The 20,032-nt window shown below is 46.0% G+C and overlaps 1 protein-coding gene across 1 annotated transcript in view; it reads right to left on the minus strand.

The window, feature by feature from the left end:
• Positions 1 to 10,796, minus strand: part of Fam124b (family with sequence similarity 124 member B) — a gene marked incomplete at its 5' end in the record, with an annotated part of 20,703 nt that extends 9,907 nt beyond the window's left edge. The window contains one exon of the mRNA XM_010611787.3: positions 10,011 to 10,796. Within this exon, the coding sequence (XP_010610089.2) occupies positions 10,011 to 10,796 (786 nt within the window). The remainder of the gene's footprint in view (positions 1 to 10,010) is intronic.
• Positions 10,797 to 20,032: the final 9,236 nt, after the last annotated feature.

Consider the following 20,032-nt stretch of genomic DNA (forward strand, 5'->3'; position numbering starts at 1 on the left):
ATAATGTGAAATAGGAAGTAAAGGGCTAAAGGTGTAGGGAAAGTGGGAAGAGTGGGAGAAAGGTAATAAGGGAGAGGAAAAAAATATGAGAAACTGAAAAAATGGAAATAAAGTGTTTGTAAATGGGGAAGGGAGGAGGGGTGAAGGGAGGGCAGGGACAAGGGGAAAAATGAGAATCAAGACCTATTATGTAAAGGTACAGAATCCCAATGATGAATGTAATTGTACTGTATACCTAGATTGTACCAATAAACTCAATAAAAAGAAAAAAAAACAGAAGAGTGCTATAATTTTCTTTGTAGACATCTTTCATTTCTTTGGTTAGGTTAATTCCTAGGTATTTCTTTCTTCTTGAAGTTCCTATGAATGGTATCATTATCATAATTTAATTCTTCCCATTTCTTGTTGGTATATACAAATGCCCTTGATCTTTGTGTGCTGATCTTGTGTCCTGCTACGTTGCTGAAGTTTGTTATTAATCCTATGAGCTTCTTGGTGGAGTTCCTTGGGTCTTCAATGTAGAGTGTCATGTTATCTGCAAAAAATTATAATTTTAATTTTTCCTTTCCTATATGTATCTCTTTTATTTCTTTCTCTTGCCTACTTGCTCTGGTTAATGTTTCACATACTCTGTTGAATAGAAGAGATGAAAGTAGACATCCTTGTCTTGTTTCTGATTTTAGGGGGAGATTCAAATTGTTAAAACTAAATAAAATTAGTGGTTTTGTTCTTCAGCCTCACTGGCCATATTTGCAGTAATCCATAGCCATCTGTGGCCACCAGCTGCCATATTGAACAGTGCTTCAGGTACAGAATATTTTTGCCAAAGTTCTAGAAGACAGCAGTAAGTGCAGGGATGGGTCTTGATTGGAGAGGGGAAAGTAGAATGTACATGTGAAAAAGAATATTTCCTTTCACCTGATTCACTCCCATGTGGCTACATCTTGGGGATGTGTGTGGATTCCATTCATGCTGACTGCAGCACATCAGTGAGGTGGCCCAAGGGCTCCAGGAGGGGTGTCCAGATGTGAAAGAAAAGGTGAGAAAATCCCTCAGAATGGATGGCTGACAAGCACCAATTGCTGTAGAGACCAGAAACCCCAGAATGCACCAATGCTGGGCTCATGTGTTAATATAATTGATCTGTCCCACCCAGGTCCCCAGAAAAGAAGACCATCCCTAATGGTGGGAGGTGAGGTGAGTTGGGTGTGAACTCTCCATTCCAGTCAATCTGGGAAGAGGTCTTCTTGGTCAAAGATCTAGAAAGTGGCCTTAGAAAGGGTGAGAAGGAACCATCTCCTTCCGCTCTGAGTTTGGCCTGGATCCCTGCCTGTCAATGCATGTGGAGAAGACCTGGAAGAGACCCATAAAGGCCCTGAGCTGTGGAGCTGAGTATATGGACAGCTAGAGATTTGTAAACAGCTGTTCTTGTATGGAATTCTTTGGATTTTTTTTTCCATTCCTATCTTCTGATCTGCAGGAAGAGCTTGTTAAAAATTACAACCTGGCATCCATGATATTATATGAATTTTCGCATAAGCCCAGAGGGGATGCACAAGGGGCAGAAGTTGCCAGTGGAGGACACAGGACCTGTAGCAGGTGGCGACTCCTCAAGGAACCATGACAACACAGCCAGTGCCCACTGGCCTGCTGACAAGGCCAGTATGGAGGAACTGAGGGACTTGTTCTAGCACAGCTGAGAAGCCACATGTTAGGGACCACATGCCATCAACAGAGATAGTGGACCCTGTGACACCATGATCTTCTACAATCTGGTGTTCTTTCTTACTTTTTTTGTACTGGTTCTTTTTCCCTCTCCTCTCTTGATATATGGACATTTCCGGGGCCATGTTTCATCTCTTCTCACTCCTACACTCTCCTTCTTGCTAATATCACTCCTTCCCAGGGTTTCAACCACCACCTGGAGCCCTCAGTAGCCATCTGATATGAAATGTCTCCATCTGAATGACCAGTGTTATGGTTTATATCTAGATGTCCTCCAAGAGCTCATGAATGCATAGGCAAAGCTTGTGGAAGGTGACTGGATTATGGAGGCCACTACAGCTGGCTTGGTGTGGTGAGGTGTGGCCTGACTGGAAGAAGAGGGTCTCTGGGGACATGATCCAGAAGGATATATTGCTCTCCCTTTCCCTTCATCTCCTCTTCTGGGCTGCCATGAAGTGAGCAACTTTTCTCCACCAGGCCCTTCCACTGGGCCCTTCTTGCCTTGGAGCCAGCCAACTATGAACTAAAATTGTGAGTCCTAATGAACCTCTCCTCCTGTAAGGTACAGGTGTCACGTATTATGTCTCAGTGATGACAAAGGTGACTAAGATAATGAGCAATGTTCTCAAACACAATACAGCATGTCCAAACTCACTGGCATCTCCTTCTTCTTCACCTTTTATGTCTAAAAGGTGCCAGTTCCTATCAAGCCCACCCCTGAAATGCATTTTAATTTTATCTCCACATTGTCATTGTGAGTTTCCTATTTCAAGAATTCTGTGACTCTCAACTGGACAACTGAAGTCACATTTGAAGTGCGGTCTGCCCCCCCACCCAATCTATCCTATCTGATAGGTATAGTTACTCCTCTAAATTACATAGTTCAGCTATGATCACATCTGTTGCTTCTCAAAACTGAGTAAGTGGCTTTCTTTAATCTTATCTTGGTCATCTGCACTCCATCTATATTTCTTTTTTGAAAAAATTAATTCTTTTTATGTGGTGGTAAAATATACATAACAAAAGTTCACTATTTTCACCCCTTAAAATTTTCAGGAAGCCTTCTTGTGGGAAAAGTTCAAGCCTGGCTGGGCCAGGTGTGCCACACTCCTATCTCCTGAGCAAGCTCGGAGACCATGCTAAGATTGAGCAAGCTTGCCTACATGCATAGATGCTGGGTCCAAGAGGCTTCACCTCTGCCCCTAGTCCGTGACTCCTTCAACTGGCCCAAAAAAATCACCCCACCATATGTCTAGCCAATAAGATACCACCCAATGTTCTCCACTAATGTATGGATCTGCATAACCTATAAGAAAGTGCCATGTAATTAAATGCTCCTCCCATGCTCCTCCCCCATGGTTGTCCACACGTAAAACTATATAAACCTGTGAATTTCCTAAATAAAGCAGAAATGTTCCAGAAATCTCCCCGGAATCTGCCCCTTACGCTCCCAGTCCAAGCTCCCAAACCGAACTCCGCAGACCAAACAGCAGACACCACAGCTGGTGCCACAATGTGGGGCTCCTGTATACTGGGTAAATATTGAAGTCGCGGGTAAGGATCTCTACCATGAGTAATATCTTAAGTCAAGAGCGGCCGGTGCTGGCTGCCTTAGTAAAAACGTCATTAAAAACTGGAGACATAAAGGTCTCCAAAAAACGCCTTATTGTCTTCTGGGAGACTGTCCTTAAATCATTTCCTCGGATGGAGAGTGCAGATGTAGTAGACGCTGAAATCTGGGAGAGTGGGATACAAAATTCGCAGCACACCAAAAGGTGAGGGGAAATCTGCCTTCCGTTGGATTTTTTCCCCATGGCCTCAGCGATTATTCAATGTCTCGACCCTCAGGCTGTAAAGGTATCTAAGGTGTTTCCTGCCCAAATGCCAACAGAAAAAGGGCCTCAAAACGGCCCCAAAAATGGCTAACAGGAGCTTCCGGAAAAAGATGGCACAGGCAGACTTTCTCTTCCTCCTTCTTCTTACCCTGAAGCGTCAGCCCCACCCTCTAACACCCCACTTCCTGCCACTGACCTGCCTCTGTTAAAACCCCCGAGTCACCGGAAACAACATCACCCTGAGGAACTGCCTTTTCCGGTCCAAGATGGCAGCCTCCATGACGTGTGCTGTCATCTAACTGATCTCATGATTCCTCAAGGAGCCCTCAACCTCTAGTGACGAGGAGTCTCCTATAAATGACGCCCTTTTCCAAAATATGATAAAGGGATCAAAGAAAAAATATCAGCCTCTTCAGGCCTATCCCGTCACGTTGGGTGGCCCTGAGACAGCACCTTGGGTTTCTCACTCCCCCAAAGTTTGGAACGACTTCCATCAGGCCGTTCAAGACTACGGACCTCAAAGCCCTTTGTACTTAAGCGATGAGTATGGTGCCGCCTGGAACTCCCAAACTCATTTCAGGCCCAATGATGGTTGTTCTCCTGTGCGCAGTACTCACTGCCAATTCAGAACAAGCTACTTCAAACACGCAAGTATGGCCTCTCGTCCCTAACCCAATATCTACCCTGTCTTTTCCTTTGGAAGCTTTTCACAACCTGTAATTTCTACCTCCTGGAACTCCACCATTTCCCTAAATTCAGTGTGCTTCACTAATAACTTTTCTACACAGGATTGACTATTATTTCAGAGATGTGATTTGCGTGGTTCAGGGCTGTTTTTACCCTATTTCCTTTTACAACATGCCTTCCTTCCCCTTTCTTCTTTATTCTTACCAATTCAACCCTTAGGATGGGCAGTCAAGTGTCCATCACCCAGTACATCAATCCTTCTTTCTTTCCCAATAACTCAACCTGGTATGTTTATATTGGCAGGAATCCCCCTCCAATTTGGATCCCAGTTAATTTAACAGGAGAGTGGAGGGTTTTGATCCCCTCCTTGATTTGATGCTTCATCCCCATTTCAAGTGTGATTTAAACATTTCAGCTATCGCTGCCATTATAGTGTCTGTTGTCACTGTGCTATCCACCACTGCCACTGCTGCACAGTGCTGTCACTGCTGTGACCCTTCACAATCAAGTTTTCACTGCTACAGCCGACCACAACATCTCTTTCACCCTGCGATAGTCGGTGAGAGATATTTTAAAAACCTTGTAGGATGGTATTTCAACCCGATGGGCACAGTTAAGTACTTGGGCAAAAGGTCTGATTCTTTCCTCACCCTATGTGTTAACCATTTTGGGAATTATTTTGTTATTGTTCGTCTTTTAAAAAATCTGGCACCTGGCTCAAAGGAGAAATAGAAAGATTCATAAAAAGGTGGTCTTCTTGGATGAAGCTCTGTAGTCAAAGACAAAAGGGGAACTATGGGAACAGTTCAAGCCTGTGTGGGCCAGGTGTGCCACACTCCTGCCTCCTGAGCAAGCTTGGAGACCATGCTAAGGCTGAGTAGGCTCGCCTAAGTGCATAGACACTGGGTCTAACAGGCTACACCTCCACCCCTAGTATGTGACTCCTTCACCTTGCCCAAGAAAAATCACCCCACTATATGTCTAGCCAATAAAATAAATGCTCCTCCCATGCTCCTCCCCCATGGTTGTCTACATGTAAGCTGTATAAGTCTGTGCATTTCCTAAATAAAGCGGAAGTGTTCCAGAAACCTTCCCAGAGTCTGCCTGGTGATTCCATGCCTTACCCTCCCAGTCTGAGCTCCTGAACTGAACACCACAGACCAAACAGCGGACGAAAACATTCTTGCTTTTTTAAAAGTTTGGCAAAATACATAAAATATTTAATTTTAAATCTTGGACATTTTTAAATTGTACATTTCAGAGGCATTGAGTTTCATTTGTAATGAATGTCATGCAACCATTACCATTATCCATTTTCAGAATTTATTACCACTCCAAATACAACCTTTATACCCATTAAACCAACCTCACCATTCTCTCTCTTCCTAGCCCTTTGTCACAATGTTCTACTTTCTGTCTCTATGCACTTGTCTGTTCCAGGCACTTCATGTAAGTACAGTCATGCAATATTTGTCTTTTTGTGTCTGGCTTGTTTCACTTGGCATAGTGTTTTCAAAGTTACCCATGTTATAGCAGTTATCAGAATTCCATCACCTTTTATGATGGGATAATAGCCCATTGTATGTATGCCTGCATCCATATTTCCTTGCAGTTGTACCTTATCCAAGGATATCTTCAATTTCCTCTTCAATCATCTACCTTCAAGACTCTGATCCAATTGCATGCCTCATGTAAACCTCCTCCAAGGAAGATAAAGGGGCCCAGGTCCCACCATCCTCTTCAGGGGCTCTCCCTGGTGACCTGAGGACCTCCCACTGGACTCCACCCCCCAGAGGCTCCCCAATATCCCATTGTGCCAAGCTGAGGACCAAGCCTTTAACTCATGGCCTTTGGAAGAAACTTAAGACCCTAATGCAAAGGCCTGGCTGCCTCATCTTTGCACGATCACAATTGCTGGAACATTTTGTATAGCTTCCAAGGATGTCTTACCCTTGTAATTTATCATTTTGCACTGAACCCCAAGCAGAATAAGACCATCAATGACCTGGAATTTTGAGTCTGCAAGAAGCCCAACAAGAAAGCCATGGAATCTACCAAAAGAGAGGGGCCCAAGAGACAGATGACAGCAGGTAAGCAAGGAAGAGTACCCTAAGTATAGCAAATTGGGTGGAAATCTATGAAAAGTACAAAGAATGCAACTCTCCACCACAGGACCCAGCTACAGAATACAGTGAACCAGCAGCAGGAGTGGAGTTGCTGTGTGTGGTTGATTTGAGAAAATAACTTGCTAAATTGAGTGTAGATTTTAGTTGCAGGACATTAAGAGGAGCATCACCATCCTATCTATCCTCAGCGTACTGACACTCTCACTCCCACCAGCAGCAGAGACTGCTGAGAGACTGTGCATGTACTCAATACCCTAATTCCACTCTCAAATGCACGCTTCTGACATTCTGAGAAGCATCATACAGCCTACAGTGACAAGTGATCATGTGGACCATGTGCGAGAGGCCTTCTGACACGTGCCGAGGATGCTTGCCCTGCATTTTCATGGTCTCCTGCAGCTTCTCCTCCCCATAGCACCTCCATGCACAACCCTTGACTGATTCCCACAAGATAAATTATACCCATCAGCACCATTCACAGGCCTCACCAGTGACCCCACATGACACTAACATTAGAATAGAAGTTCTTTTCAAGGATTCATACTAGCCACTGTGGAGGAGGCTGAAGGACAGCTTGGGCTGTTTAATGAGACAGTCCCTCAAATTAAAGGAGCCCTGTGTTATATCTACAGAACCTCAAATAAACAAATGTATGTATGTATGTATGCATGTATGTACTTGTCTGCCATGTGTGAGACCCTAGTGTAGGTGCGATCTTTGCTGGAACAAGCTAGAAAAGACCCCTGCCCTCTTGGTGCTCGAGTTCTATGACACACTGTATTCCTGAGGATCTTGTCTGTCCAACTACCCACTCTGTCTGCCCTGCCCTTCCCCCTTTCTCCAGTCACATGGAACCTCCGGCAGGTGCTCCCACTGTTTCTTTTGTCAGGAAACCTTTCTCCCTCTACAAGCAACTAATTCCTTCTGTGCCACACAGGTCATGCAGGGCAGATCCCTGCCCACGAACACTTTCCCATGACCCCTGGGGTCTTGTACCCCAAACCCAGACCCCTAGGCACACATGCTTCCATCCTGGTCTTGGGGCAGGAATGCATCTTAATCTGTGCTTATGATTTTCCACCAGATAAATATTTTCTCATTTGGGGCCATCAGCATCTGTCTCCTCCCCTCTGCTCTTGCTATGTCCCTCACCCTTCCTGAGGGTAACACAGGTCAGTCAGATTCCACATACTCAATCCAAGCAGAGGGCAGAGCCTTCCCCCAGGGTTACTCTCAATCCCTTTCTCCTGAGCACAATTACTAACGTAGATGAGACAACCAGATCCAAGCCAGTCCCACTGCACTGGAACCAGAAATGCTGTGGTCCTGGCTGGGGGAGGAGCTCAGAGCCCACAGGAAGGATGTGCCCTTCAGACACACTGCTGGCCCCCTGGCCATCACAGAGGGGAAGCCGGTCTGAGGACACAGACAAGACAAAGGTGGCGGAGGGCAGGGCTGGGTTCTGACAACCTGTTTAAGGCCTGGACTCACTGTCTTAGTTATTTTCTCATTGCTGAGACACAATAACCGACACCTACATCTTTGGCTTGCAGTTTGTACAGAGATTCCAGGCCAGAATCAGCTGGGTCCCAAGGCAGGAGGGTGGCATGGCAGAGTGGAACCACCCACAATCAGGTAGCCAGGAAGCTAAGAGAGATCAAGGGAGGAGGGAGGGAGTAGACCCTTCCAGGCCGCACCCCCAGTGACCAGCCTTCACCTCCCAACATCACAATTAGCTGTAAACTCATCCACAGACCAATACACTGATGAGTATCATTCATGCTCGCTCCATTCACCTCCCAAAGCCCTACCTATGAGAGCATGAGGCTTTGGGGGGACATTGAGATACAAATCATAACAGTTACAAAAGCCAAAACAACTGCCACCCCTACCCCAAGGAAGTCTGGGCTGGGCTTTTTACCCTGAAAAATGCACCGCCCTCCGAGACTTAAATAGCTGTCTATAAACCACTACCAGGTTCTGTCTTCGTTCACTTTCCTCAGCATTTTTGTGAAAAGCAGAATTTTCCCAAAAGAAACCCTTGGTTTTGTTTGTAAGAGCTTAGAGTCACACACTAGGTAGAATCTCAGAAAGGAGACCAAAACTAGTTACTGTTTTGGAGGCGGGGGCAGAATGCATAAAGTTTAGAGAGTTTGCCAGGGGATCAAGAAAGAGCTGGTGTGTCTCCAAGGGAACTACGAAAATGTGAGCCCATCTAAAACATGACCAGCTCCCAAAACAACCCCAAGGGAAACGGGGCTATTTTGATATTCCTCATGGTTTTTGCTTTATCCGAAGAACCCTTGCACTCTCCCCAGATTTGACTCAACTTTCCGAAATAACTACAGTAATTGTATAAGCTGTGGTTCCGAGGGAGAAAACATCAGTTAGCCTTTAAAACAGGAATGCGTCAGAACGTGCCCCCACCCCCACACCCACTGCATACACATGCTTGTGGTTGTGTTTAAATTCTGCTGATGAATGTAAGGCTGCAAGAGAAACTGTAGATTCCTCGGAAAGTAGGCAGTTGTATGATAGGCAACCTAAGAAAGAGGGCCTATCCACCTTTGGGACCAAGAAAGTAAATAATTTAGAAATTATTTACCATGGAATCAGTGTGACCCATGTTTTATTCACTTAGAAGTCAAAGCATTGACAACAAGATGTACTAGGGAACAAAAACTCATACTGTAGCCTCTTATTACTTTGCCCAGCAGGCCTTGGAGGGGTTTCTGCGCATTCCTCAAAGACAGAAACCATAGAATGTTCTGCTGTGGGCATCAGGGACACCCCTCTGCCTGCACATTTACATGCACATACACATCCGTGGAAAACTCTGCTGCAAGGGTTACCTAGCTGCATGGACTTTGAAGGTAACAGACACTTCCTAGCTGTATTTTGGGCATAACTGGACCCTCTCACACCTCACTTTTCTCATCAGCAAATGATGCCTTTTAGATTGCTACAGGGACTAAATAAAAGTATCCACCAAAAAAAAACCCTTAATTTAAGGCATACTGTGCACAGTAACAGTTAAAACTGAGTTCTGGGTTTTATCTTAATGATGGACTTTATGAACATGGGGTCATTCTGTGGAGCTACCAGCTTTTACTGTAGAAAATGCCATTGCCTTCATTGAGCTTATGAAGAACCTGAGCTACAGTCCTGCAAATTCAACACCATAAACACAACCATGAGTTGAACTCCTTTAGTCAGGAAGAAAAGGCTTATCATGTTCCTGGACCTGAAAAGTGGACAGAGTTTGTGCACACAGTTGACTCAAGATGGTCAGGGCCACTGAGGGCGGGAACACGGTCTGATTCTGCTACAAACTTCCTGGCAGCTTCTAGGTCACTGAATCTGAACGTCCTGGTGTGTCCCATGAGGAGATTTTACTAGACTCACGACCATGCTAAATAGCAAAATCATCCAAGGAATTAAAAAAAAAAAAATCTCTGGTGCCTCCAGGGAGTGTGGTCTAACTACTTGGGTCAGCCATGGCATGGAAATCTCAGAAAGCTCCCCAGGTCCTAACGTACAAGCAAGGTTGAGAACCACGAGACTGACTCATCCCTAAGACATAAGATCACCCAATTCCATGTGCATGAACAAGACCATAAAAGGAAAGGAGAAATACCTGCAGCAGAATCGTGTTGCCGTCATAGTCCTGGGTCTGCCACCGGCTGCTGCTGATGGGGACACAGGGATTGGGTAGAAGAGCCACCAGCTGGCCAATCTCTTGAACCCTGAACTGGAGCACAGAAGACTCTTTGGGGTCCACTGCCACCCCCAGGGGCAGCTGCTTCAGGGAGAGCTGCAGGGAGAAGCTCTTGGTGGCATAGAGCACAAAGAAACAAAAGTTGCTCTTCTGCAGAGTGGCTTCCCTCTGCAGGATCATCTCGTACAGCCTGATGGTGTCCTCGTAGTTGTCAAAGCTGCAGTACAGCGTCACCCTGAGGAGCTCAGGGCCACAGTGCACCTGCTTCACGCCCCACACAGGCATCTGGCTGTCCAAGCTGTAGAACTCCTGGCTGGCAAGGAGGTAAGGACACAGTCTCCCCTGGGTGTCCTGGAGAGGGTAACACTGCCAGGGAGGCTGCCGCAGGGACTGCAGGGCACGGAACAGCCGCTCCTCTCCGAGGCTTTCATGCAGGAAGAGCAAAACAGACATACCTGGGAACCGGGAACGCCGAGGGTGGCACTTTTCATAATATTTCACTGGTCTAACCCGCTCGGACACCAGGAAGAGGCGCACCTTTGGGCAGATGTAATCCAGGAGCCGGTCCAGAGCCTGCTGGAGGGGCGGGCCGTGGCCAGAGTCAGCGAGGAGGTGGACAGTCATGGGCAGAGGCTCCTGCATCTCCTCCACGGTGAAACCGCTTGGGGAGCCTGCTGCCCTCCAGAAGACCGTCAGCTGCGGGGGTCACTGTGCTCCTGGCTGCCGGAGATGATGGAGGAGAGACCGTCTCCCGAGCTTCGGTTCTGCAGACAGCAGTGGCTCCGAGTCACCCAGCCTGCGCAGACTGTCACTGCTTGTCTGGCTTTTTCAGGCACTCCCCCAGGGTTTCTGTTTGACCTAAAAACCTACAGTCCTGAGAACCACCCAAGTGGGTGGTTCCTACAGACACTCAGGAAGGGAAGTGACCAGAAGAAAGGGCGGCTGTTAGGCCGATAGCCATGGGTCCTGGGCTCTGATTTCCTGCTCCCCTCTCCCGGTGTTTACAGCAGCCTGCCAGGCCACCAGAGCACAATGACTCGGGTAAAACAATCCTCAAAACTTGTCTCCTCGCCAGGTTTCCACCCACTTCTTTTTGTCTTTTTTTTTTTCTTTTGGTTTATTTTGGTTTTCAATATTTTGTGCTAGGACATGAAGAGAAGATATTAGATCCAAATAATTTTGACTTTACTGAAAAATGATTTGCTCTATTGCAGAGTCTGAATGTACTAAAGAAGGCATCGGGAGTGGAAAGGAATGAAAAAAGAAGATATATTATGTTCTTGTATTGATGAATGGGATCATTATGTACAGTACTACAAACAAAAAATAAACATAAAATATAAAAATAAACCAAAAGGTATTGAGAAAGTAAATCACCTTTGATTCCTATGAATGCTTTAGAAAGAATGAGCTCTCTAGTGTCAACTTCTTATATCTTTGGGGATCTACTATGCACTACCCTAAAACTTTTTTAACTACCTTAAAACTTTTTTATAAATTGATTAATCATCCAACAAAACTAAGAAGGATAAATCGTCCTCAATTGCCAATGAAGAAACAGTCCTAGAAAAGCTAAGTAACCTTTCCCAAATCTCACAGCCAGGAAGTAGCTGAGGGAAGATTTGAACCCAGAAACTAAGAGGCCCACAGGCTGCACTGGCTGCCTGGGGTCTGGAAATCCCAACCTAGATTTCTTTCTTATTGATAAGGAAAGGATGATGCCACAGCACATTCAAGGTGACACATTTTTGCCAGAGCCTGTGTAGCTAAGACTTATATTGAATGATCTTCAGTAAGAATGTCTGCCGTGCAAGATGACACATGTGGCAGACCAGTGACAGGGAGAACAGAATTCACCAAGGCGAGGATATGAAGGGAGATAAGAGTTCATTCAGGTCAGAGTACATCATCCAGGGGGACAGCAGGCAATTCCAACAGAGGAAATCAGGGTAACAGATGGGGTTTTTGTAAGAGTTTGAGAATGTAGGAAAGGGACCAGACGGCAAATGTGATTATCTAAAGAATATCTTTTTCAAACTCATCTGTGCTCCTTGCAGATCCAGGCGCAGCTGCATTGTGACTGAAATTATATTAGAAAGTTGCAGTTTGGCAGGAGCATTTCCTCCAGCCTCAGGGAAGGCTTCAATTTCCAATGAGACCCACTCACATTAGCTTTTAGGGAAGATCCATCAGGGCTTTTTGGGAAGAATGAATGGTCTGACGTCAAAGATTTGTTTTCAACTTGTATAGTTTTGGACAGTGTCACCATATTTATCATTTTTTCATTACTACCTGTTTGCAGCACACAATGTTCACATTCCTCCTGTGGGTGTTTATGGTAGCACAACTCATACTAGCTAAATCTTGGAAGCAGGCTATAAACCCATCAATAGATGAGTGGATAAAGAAAATGTGGCATTTATACACAATGAGGTACTACTCTGCCATAAAGAAGGTTGTTCTCAAGTCATTTGTAGGAAAATGGATGCATCTTCAGACCATAACATTGTTATGTTATCTTGCCTGTCTTATGACTGCTTGGAACAGGGCTGGGCAGGAGAAATTCTCCCGCTAATGGGCAGCCACAGCAAAGTAATATAATCCCCCTAATGTGTTCTAAATATCAATCTGAAAATCATTTTCTATCTCGATAGCTGTGCTCTTAAAAGGGTGTGGACAGGCACATTTTTCTAAATATAATTCTTTCGAAAAGAAGCAATGTGTTAATGCTACAATGGAACTCAGTGCAATTGAAATTTTTTAGAAATTAAACATTCTGGATAAAAATTATAAATAACTCTAATTGCATTTATATAGATTTCTTTAGTAGGACCAAATTTAAGGTAAAAACCTACTATAAAAGGGAAGGAATCATTTTTATTCAAATTTACTTTCTAAATTTATCTACAATTCTAATCATTTGCATTTCATACTTTTATGCTTCCTTCATTGGAAAAATATATGCAGTTTATTACACATGGCTTGCTTTTTAATTACAACTCAGTAATTAAATTCATTTGCTTCAAGTTTTTCAAAAAAATTAAAGTATTTTTAAAGCATTAGATCTCTCAATTTTTTTCCAACTCTCAGTTCACATCACACACTGGCATTTGCAGGCAATAACTTTTTTTTCACATCTCACAACAAACCCATCTTCTCTCCCTTGTTCTTTCATTTACAGAGCTGACTGTCCCAGAACACTGTAAGCAAAACCATGATTTTGAAATTCTAGAAATAATAAAAATAACCCTAAAATCTTGAAGAGAAAAATTGTACCCACGAGACAAAAATATTACCTCTCAACATTTTGTTCAAGGCAAATATGCAAGACCTTATGTAGGGAGAAAAGGTTTTGCTTTTCTGGATTCATCTTTTATCCCATGCCAAAAGCATCCTTTTTTTCCTCTTGGAGTTATCATTTCTGTCAGAATTTTAAATATTTTATCGATCTGTTTACCGCTAAGAAATCAAGGACAGCAGGGAGGGTGACAGGGGACCAGCAGTGTCCTGACACTGTCCACTGTCACCTCTCCAGGAACGTGTGAAACTCAGAACACGAAGCCTCTGCCCTGCTGGGTGTCGCCCCCTTCACCCACCACAGACGCCAGCTTTACATCTGTGCTTCACAGGGGCTTTATTTTTGCTCGAAACCTGAGCAGTTTGTCACTGTGCTTCCCTTTGGAGGAGCACCGGAAATGATGTCACCAGAGTCAGGACACAGAGCACTGGCAATCAGATGCTGTGGACCCCCAGGAGGAGCCAGCAGGGCCTTGTAGCACCTAGGTCCAGCTTTGGCTTCTATTCAGTCAACAGAACCACAGGAGAGACAGCTTGGAAAAGGAAACAATGCTTTGTGGAACCATGGACGACAACAGCAACTGTGGAAACCAGGAGATGGGCCTGTCAGCTGCGGACGCAGGAGGATGGCTGCAGCGGCCAGTGCACAGGGGCCCCCGGGGCTCCTTACAGGAGTCTGGTTGAGGCTGTCCCCCCAGATACACAGGACAGGAGAAACGGAGCAGCGGGGAGTGCGGGTGAGGGGTGCGGTGAGACACTGGACGCATCTGGGACACCAGAGTGCGGGGGGGGTCCTGTAGCCGGTTCCCTTACAGTCCAGAGGACAGGGACTGGGGAAACCCTGGTCGTTACGGGCCATGATCACCCACAAAGAGAATACAGGATGCCCACAGGACAAGGGAGAAGACAGGACCCTGGGAGCACTCAGGGTAAGTGACAAGCGACGCTGCAGTGGCACTAAGAGAGGAGCAGAGGAGGAAGACGGCATCCTACCCTGTGGGCGGACAAGGACCTTGGGATGTGGAGATCATTGCTTAGTGAGACTCTGTCTCCTCAGGAAAACTCGGAAGGTGAAGCTGCCGCCACGCAGACCCCAGAGTCACGCAGCCTCGGCTTTCTGTGCTCCCAAAGGAAAATGACCCGGTTGCTGCGTTTGACCCTGCACGGCCACCCAGAGCTGGGCGATGCAGAACCTGCGGCTTCTCCACCTTTCCTAAGGGAACAAAATGCAGCAGCTGTAGCTGCTCAGGGGAAGCTCTTGAAGGGCAGGATACACAAAAGGAGAAGACGATAGGGTTATGTACCAGCCCTACCGCATTTTTGTGCCCCGTGCTTTGGGCCCCGCTGGCTAACGTGGGCTTCGCTATCTTAGCCAGTCCACCTCCCAGCCACCCACACACGCACACGCATGCACCCTTGGGTCACCGCAGGAGAGATTCGGCAGGAATCGCAGCAGGACTGAAAGCCCAATCCCCCTAGGCTCCTATGGGGCAGAGGTGAGGAAGGAGGCAGTGGCCAAAGGAAGCTCCTTCTCCAAGCTGCTGTAGCTCTTAGCTGAATGCCTCTCTCGGCTCCCCAGGGGACACCTCCTGCTCACCCCAAACAATACTATCAAGTTCTTATTAAACTGCCATCTGTTTCCCCTTTTCCAGAACAATGCAGCCCAGGAGTAGCTTGTGAGCTGATTCTCACTGGGGTCCCCACAGGTGCACGCAAAGAGCAAAGAGTGACGTTTCCTGCCGGCTTTGCTGCAGTCTCAGCTGTGACTTCTTTCCCATGCTCTGGCCTTCCGCCCTTCACCTCCCTCCACTGTGGGCATCCAGAAGGGACCTGAGCTCCTCACACTTGGCTTCATCATCCGCGGAAGAGAAGAAGTCACAGCGGGAATGCCTGACCTTACGCTAGCAGTGGAGAACATCTCACAGGAATGCAAAGACCATGGAGGGCCTTCCGGCTCTCACTTAGACTCTGGTGCAGTCATCTCAGCTCGGGACAGTTTACATTTCGTGTGGTTTTACCCTCCTCTAAAAAAATTCAGTAAGTAGGGTAGGGGATAGATAAATAAATTAAAATACACTATATCCACGGAACACTATGTCCCGAGTTCGATCCCCTGTAGAGAGAGTACATATCCTGTACTGCACACAGGCCCTCCCAGGTCTAACTCTGGAGAAATCCTCTCCCATGCGCACAAAAGAAGCCAGGTGCGAGAGTGTTTACAGCTGCATTGGTTGAAACAGTCAAAAATGGAAGGGGAGGGGCTGGGGATTTAGCTCAGTGGTGTCCAAGTGCAAGGTCCCGAGTTCGATCCCTGGTATCTCCCCTCCCCGCAAAAAAGAAAGGGTAGAGTTTGGGCTACTGGGCACCGCCACCTTCTCACGGTGACATGCTCAACATTAAGGGAAATGAAGGCGCCTGTGCGACCTAGTTCAGTTTGAACGAATCTCACAAGTGCTGTGTTGAGAGGGGTCGAAGAACAAAGAAATGCACAGGGGTGAGACAGACTGAATTCAGGGTGGTGGATACCTCGGCCATGGTGGGAATGTCATTCAGGCATTGAAAGACATCTTTGTTAAGCTGGACAGAAAGTTTATGATCACTCATTTTATTGTATTTTAGACCTTTCCAGAGTATTTTATAATCATTCTTATGAGTCAGATCTGTTAGCTACTGACCTGTAAAATTGCTCTGCTGTACTGTTTAATAAAACAAAACAAACAAACGAAAAATACGGAGTATTATGGTCCTGCTTGCTATGAGATTATACATTGCAAGCTTTAGGCACTTTTTCATCACTGGGACAAAACACCTGACAAGTGCAACTTAAAGGGGGAGAGGTTCATTTCAGCTCACGGTTTCAGCCCTTGGTTGTCTGGCTCCCAGCCAGAAGCAAGATGGCAGAGGGGCCTGGCAGAGCACAGGTGAGGACTGTGGCAGCCAGGAAGCAGAGCCTCCCTCCCAGACAGTGCACCCTGTGACCCTGCTGTTCCCACCCATCTCCTGACAGTGCAGTTAGCTAGGAGCTCCCAGGGGCCAAATCCACTCTACTCGTCCGTCACCTTCCATACCCATGAGATTTTAGGGGGAGGGACGTTTTAGCCTAAACTATAACGGTGCATATGTGTTTATGTGCATGACTGTCAGACCTCAGGAGAAGAAATCTGGAAGGCTTTTATTAGCTAACAGTGGTTGAGGGCTGGGGATTGAGCTCAGTGGTTCTGCCACCTGCCTTGCAAGCTCAAGGACCTGAGTTCGATCCCTGGTACAAAAAAAACCAAAAACAGTAAATAACAGTGGATACCTCCAGTAGGCGACAGTACAGGGGTGTAGGAGCATTTCCACACCTTCATGGATGACTGCATCATTAGCATTTATTATAAACAATGTGTCATTTTTAACATGAAATAATAAATGATACTCAAACTAATTCAACTAATCCATGATCTACAGCCTTCTAACGCATCCTTTGAACAAATGTTTGTTAAATACATTACATGGAGTACTGGGATGAGGTTAGATGCCAGAGGTTGTCATGATGGAAAAAGAACGTGATACTTCCCTAGGTCTCAGGAGCTTATATTGTGGTGGAAGAGGCAGGTATTAATCAAATACTCACACCATAAAATGTAAAACGTCACCTGAACTAAGTACTGGGCAAGTGGTGCATAGGTCAGACAGCCACCTCAGCACAAGAAAGCCCAAGCTATAGTCTTTGAAGAAGAGCAGGGCTTTACTTGGAGAAATGGGAAGGATATTCCAGGACAAGGATTAGTATGTGCAAAGGCCCTGTGGTAGGTGGGAGCATGGTGAAATAAAGAACTGGCTTATGTTACTGGTGGTAACAATGCTAAGATACAAACTCCTACAGGAAGAGTAAATTTGGCTGAGGTGGGATAGGAAGAGTTCTTGGTTTTTGTTTTGGTAGGGGTGATTGAACCCAGGGTCTTCACATTGAGCTATTATGATACCTCAGTTTACAAACTTAATTTATTTTACATTTTTGAGAAAGATGCTTGCATTCTTGTTTGTGTGGTGAAGATGGCTGTGATTGTGTTTGTCACTCTATGTGGAGTCTGCACACTGGATTGTTTGCCAGTAGAGGCTGTATATCCCCAGCCCACTTTTATCTGTTATCTTGAGACAGGGTCTTGCTAAGTGGCTAAACTGCCCGGGGGAAATTAAAAATCTCAAATTTAAAATCCTCCTGCCTCAGTCTCTCGGAGTGCTGGAACTATAGGCATGTGCCACCAAGCCTGGCCTGATGAGAAGTTTCTTTATGGGCATACCTCTGGAGCAATGTCACATGATTCTGACCGCTCCTACCAACCCCAGCAAACTACAAATCCAGACGATTCCTGGACACATGATAAGAAGACTTGCTCGTATTTATTGAGAGCTTCCTGTGTACCTGTCACTGTGCACTGTTTTAAACACTGACCCCTATTGACTAATCCTGACCACAGCCTTCACAGGTACGTATTATTGTTAGGCCCATTTTACAGACAAGAAAACTGAGAGACGGCTGAAAAATGGGAGCATGTGTGGTGCCAGGAAAACAAATATCTCATCTACAGAAAATTAAGAATTCACTAAATGGGCTAAAAGCTCCGGACTGGAGGGCTGAGATCTCATCTGTGTAACCAGCTTTGGCCCAGTATCTGCCACTAGTGGGCACTTCGCAGATGTTTGTGACAGGAAGAGCTCAGCTAGGTATATGTGGGGTGGCCAAAAATAAGGTGAATGTTTAAATTTTGAAATGTATTACAGCAGCTGGGCGTGGTGGCACACACCAGTAATCCCAGCACTCAGGAGGCTGAGGCAGGGGGATCGCTGTGAGTTCGAGACCAACCTGGGCTACATAATGAGTTCCAGGTCTGTCTCAACTACATAGTGAGACCCTGTGTCAAAAAACCGAAAAAGAAAGAAATGTATTACAGTAAATTAACCCCCTCAATGTACTCCCTCTCACTCCAAACATACACATCCCATCGTTTTTAGTGGTATGTCTTTTATCGCAGTAACTTTTTTAAAACATGCACCATATTTTTCAATCACCCCTTTTATATGGAGTATTTTTTCCCCCTTTGGTACCGGAAATCGAACTCAGGACTTTGAGCTTATGAGGCAGGCGCGGTAGCACTAAGCTAAATCCCCGGCCCTATATGGAGCATTTTTAACTTAAAACTTGTACATGACTCCCAGCTTTCGACAGAAAAATGCCAGTTACTTGTCAATAATGTGAGTTGTAAGTGCACTATCATTCATAAGCAATAGCAGTCTTCCCTTATGAACCTTTGAGAAGTGACCCCTCCACAAACAAACAAAGCAGCAAAACCAAAACTCCTGCCAGGGTCTGCAGAAGGGATCGAAAATGACGTTCTAAATTCCCGCTTTGCTTTTAGACAAGTCCTTTTCCAACCCAAGGACTCACTCTCTCAAACTGACACACCCATCAGTGGGGAAGGATGCCGCCAAGACACCCCGAAGCACAGACGGTGTTTAAACATCCTGCTATCCTATAACGTGCACCTTTAAACAATGATCCAGAAAGGAGCGCATAGTCTAATACGGCACCTCAAGTGCTACCAAAGATAATGCCCCAACAAAAAGTCTGGCCTTAATTACCTCAGAGATCACAAATAGACATGGACAGGCGCAGGGCAAGAAAGCCCGCTTCCTATGCCAGCCTTTAAATCATTAAAGCCTGCTCAGCATAAAGCGCTCAGCGATCAGACCGAAACCAACGTGCCCAGGCGGGAGGAGAGCTCCGCGCGGCCTCGTCAGCTGTTCTCTGCTCCTAATGGGCCTCAATCCTGCTTTATATTTATATCCCAGCTGCTTCAAAAGGCCACGGCTGTGCTGGCCAGAGAGCAAAAATAGAAAAGGAGAGAGGGCGTGATAACCAGACATGTTAATAACCAATACACGTTGAAAATACAGAGCGGGAATTCGGATCTGTTCTGCTTCGCAGAAGAACTTTTGTAAGACACAAAGGGAGGTTGTGGTTTTATGGCTGCCTGGTGGGAGCACCTCGTGGAGGAGTCTTTCTCCAAACGTGAGTCATTCTGGAAAGCTTTCTGAGTGGTGTCTAACCTATAGGCTAACACGAGAGCAAGTGAAAGCAGTGGTGAATTACACACAGTGCAAAAGCAAACAATAACGTTGCTCGGATTTATGACTCTGAAAGGGGAGTTTCGACACTGGGCGGAGATTTGGCCTGAACGGAGGAGCCCTGAGCTGGAATCCGCACTGCGTCGTCCGCCAGGTCAGGCTGCTTTGCTTGTTGCCAAGTGGGCTGGCCAACTTCCCCCTGGGCCACCATGCCCTTGGCAAGAAAATGAGCTCGCAGGGACCCGGCACAGGCTCCAGGCCCAGTGCATTCCTCTTTTTAATGTCAGGAATATGTGTGCCGATCTTCAACTATTCCATTCGGTACTGTCTTATTTGCTTGCTCTATGTCCTCTTAATCCAGCCAGTTCCAAGCAACCTCATGATAACAGGTATTTTAGCACAAACACTGGAGTCACCGGCCTTAAGTGGAACGGTAGGCCAGGGCTATGTGTGGGAAAGCACATAGACGCAGATAGGAAATTACCCATCCAGTGAAGTAATTCCTGAAGATTCAGAACAGGGCCATTCTGACT

This window comes from Fukomys damarensis, unplaced genomic scaffold, assembly GCF_012274545.1.
Source record: "Fukomys damarensis isolate Sample0158 unplaced genomic scaffold, DMR_v1.0_HiC HiC_scaffold_16, whole genome shotgun sequence".
In the NCBI taxonomy this organism is placed as follows: domain Eukaryota; kingdom Metazoa; phylum Chordata; class Mammalia; order Rodentia; family Bathyergidae; genus Fukomys; species Fukomys damarensis.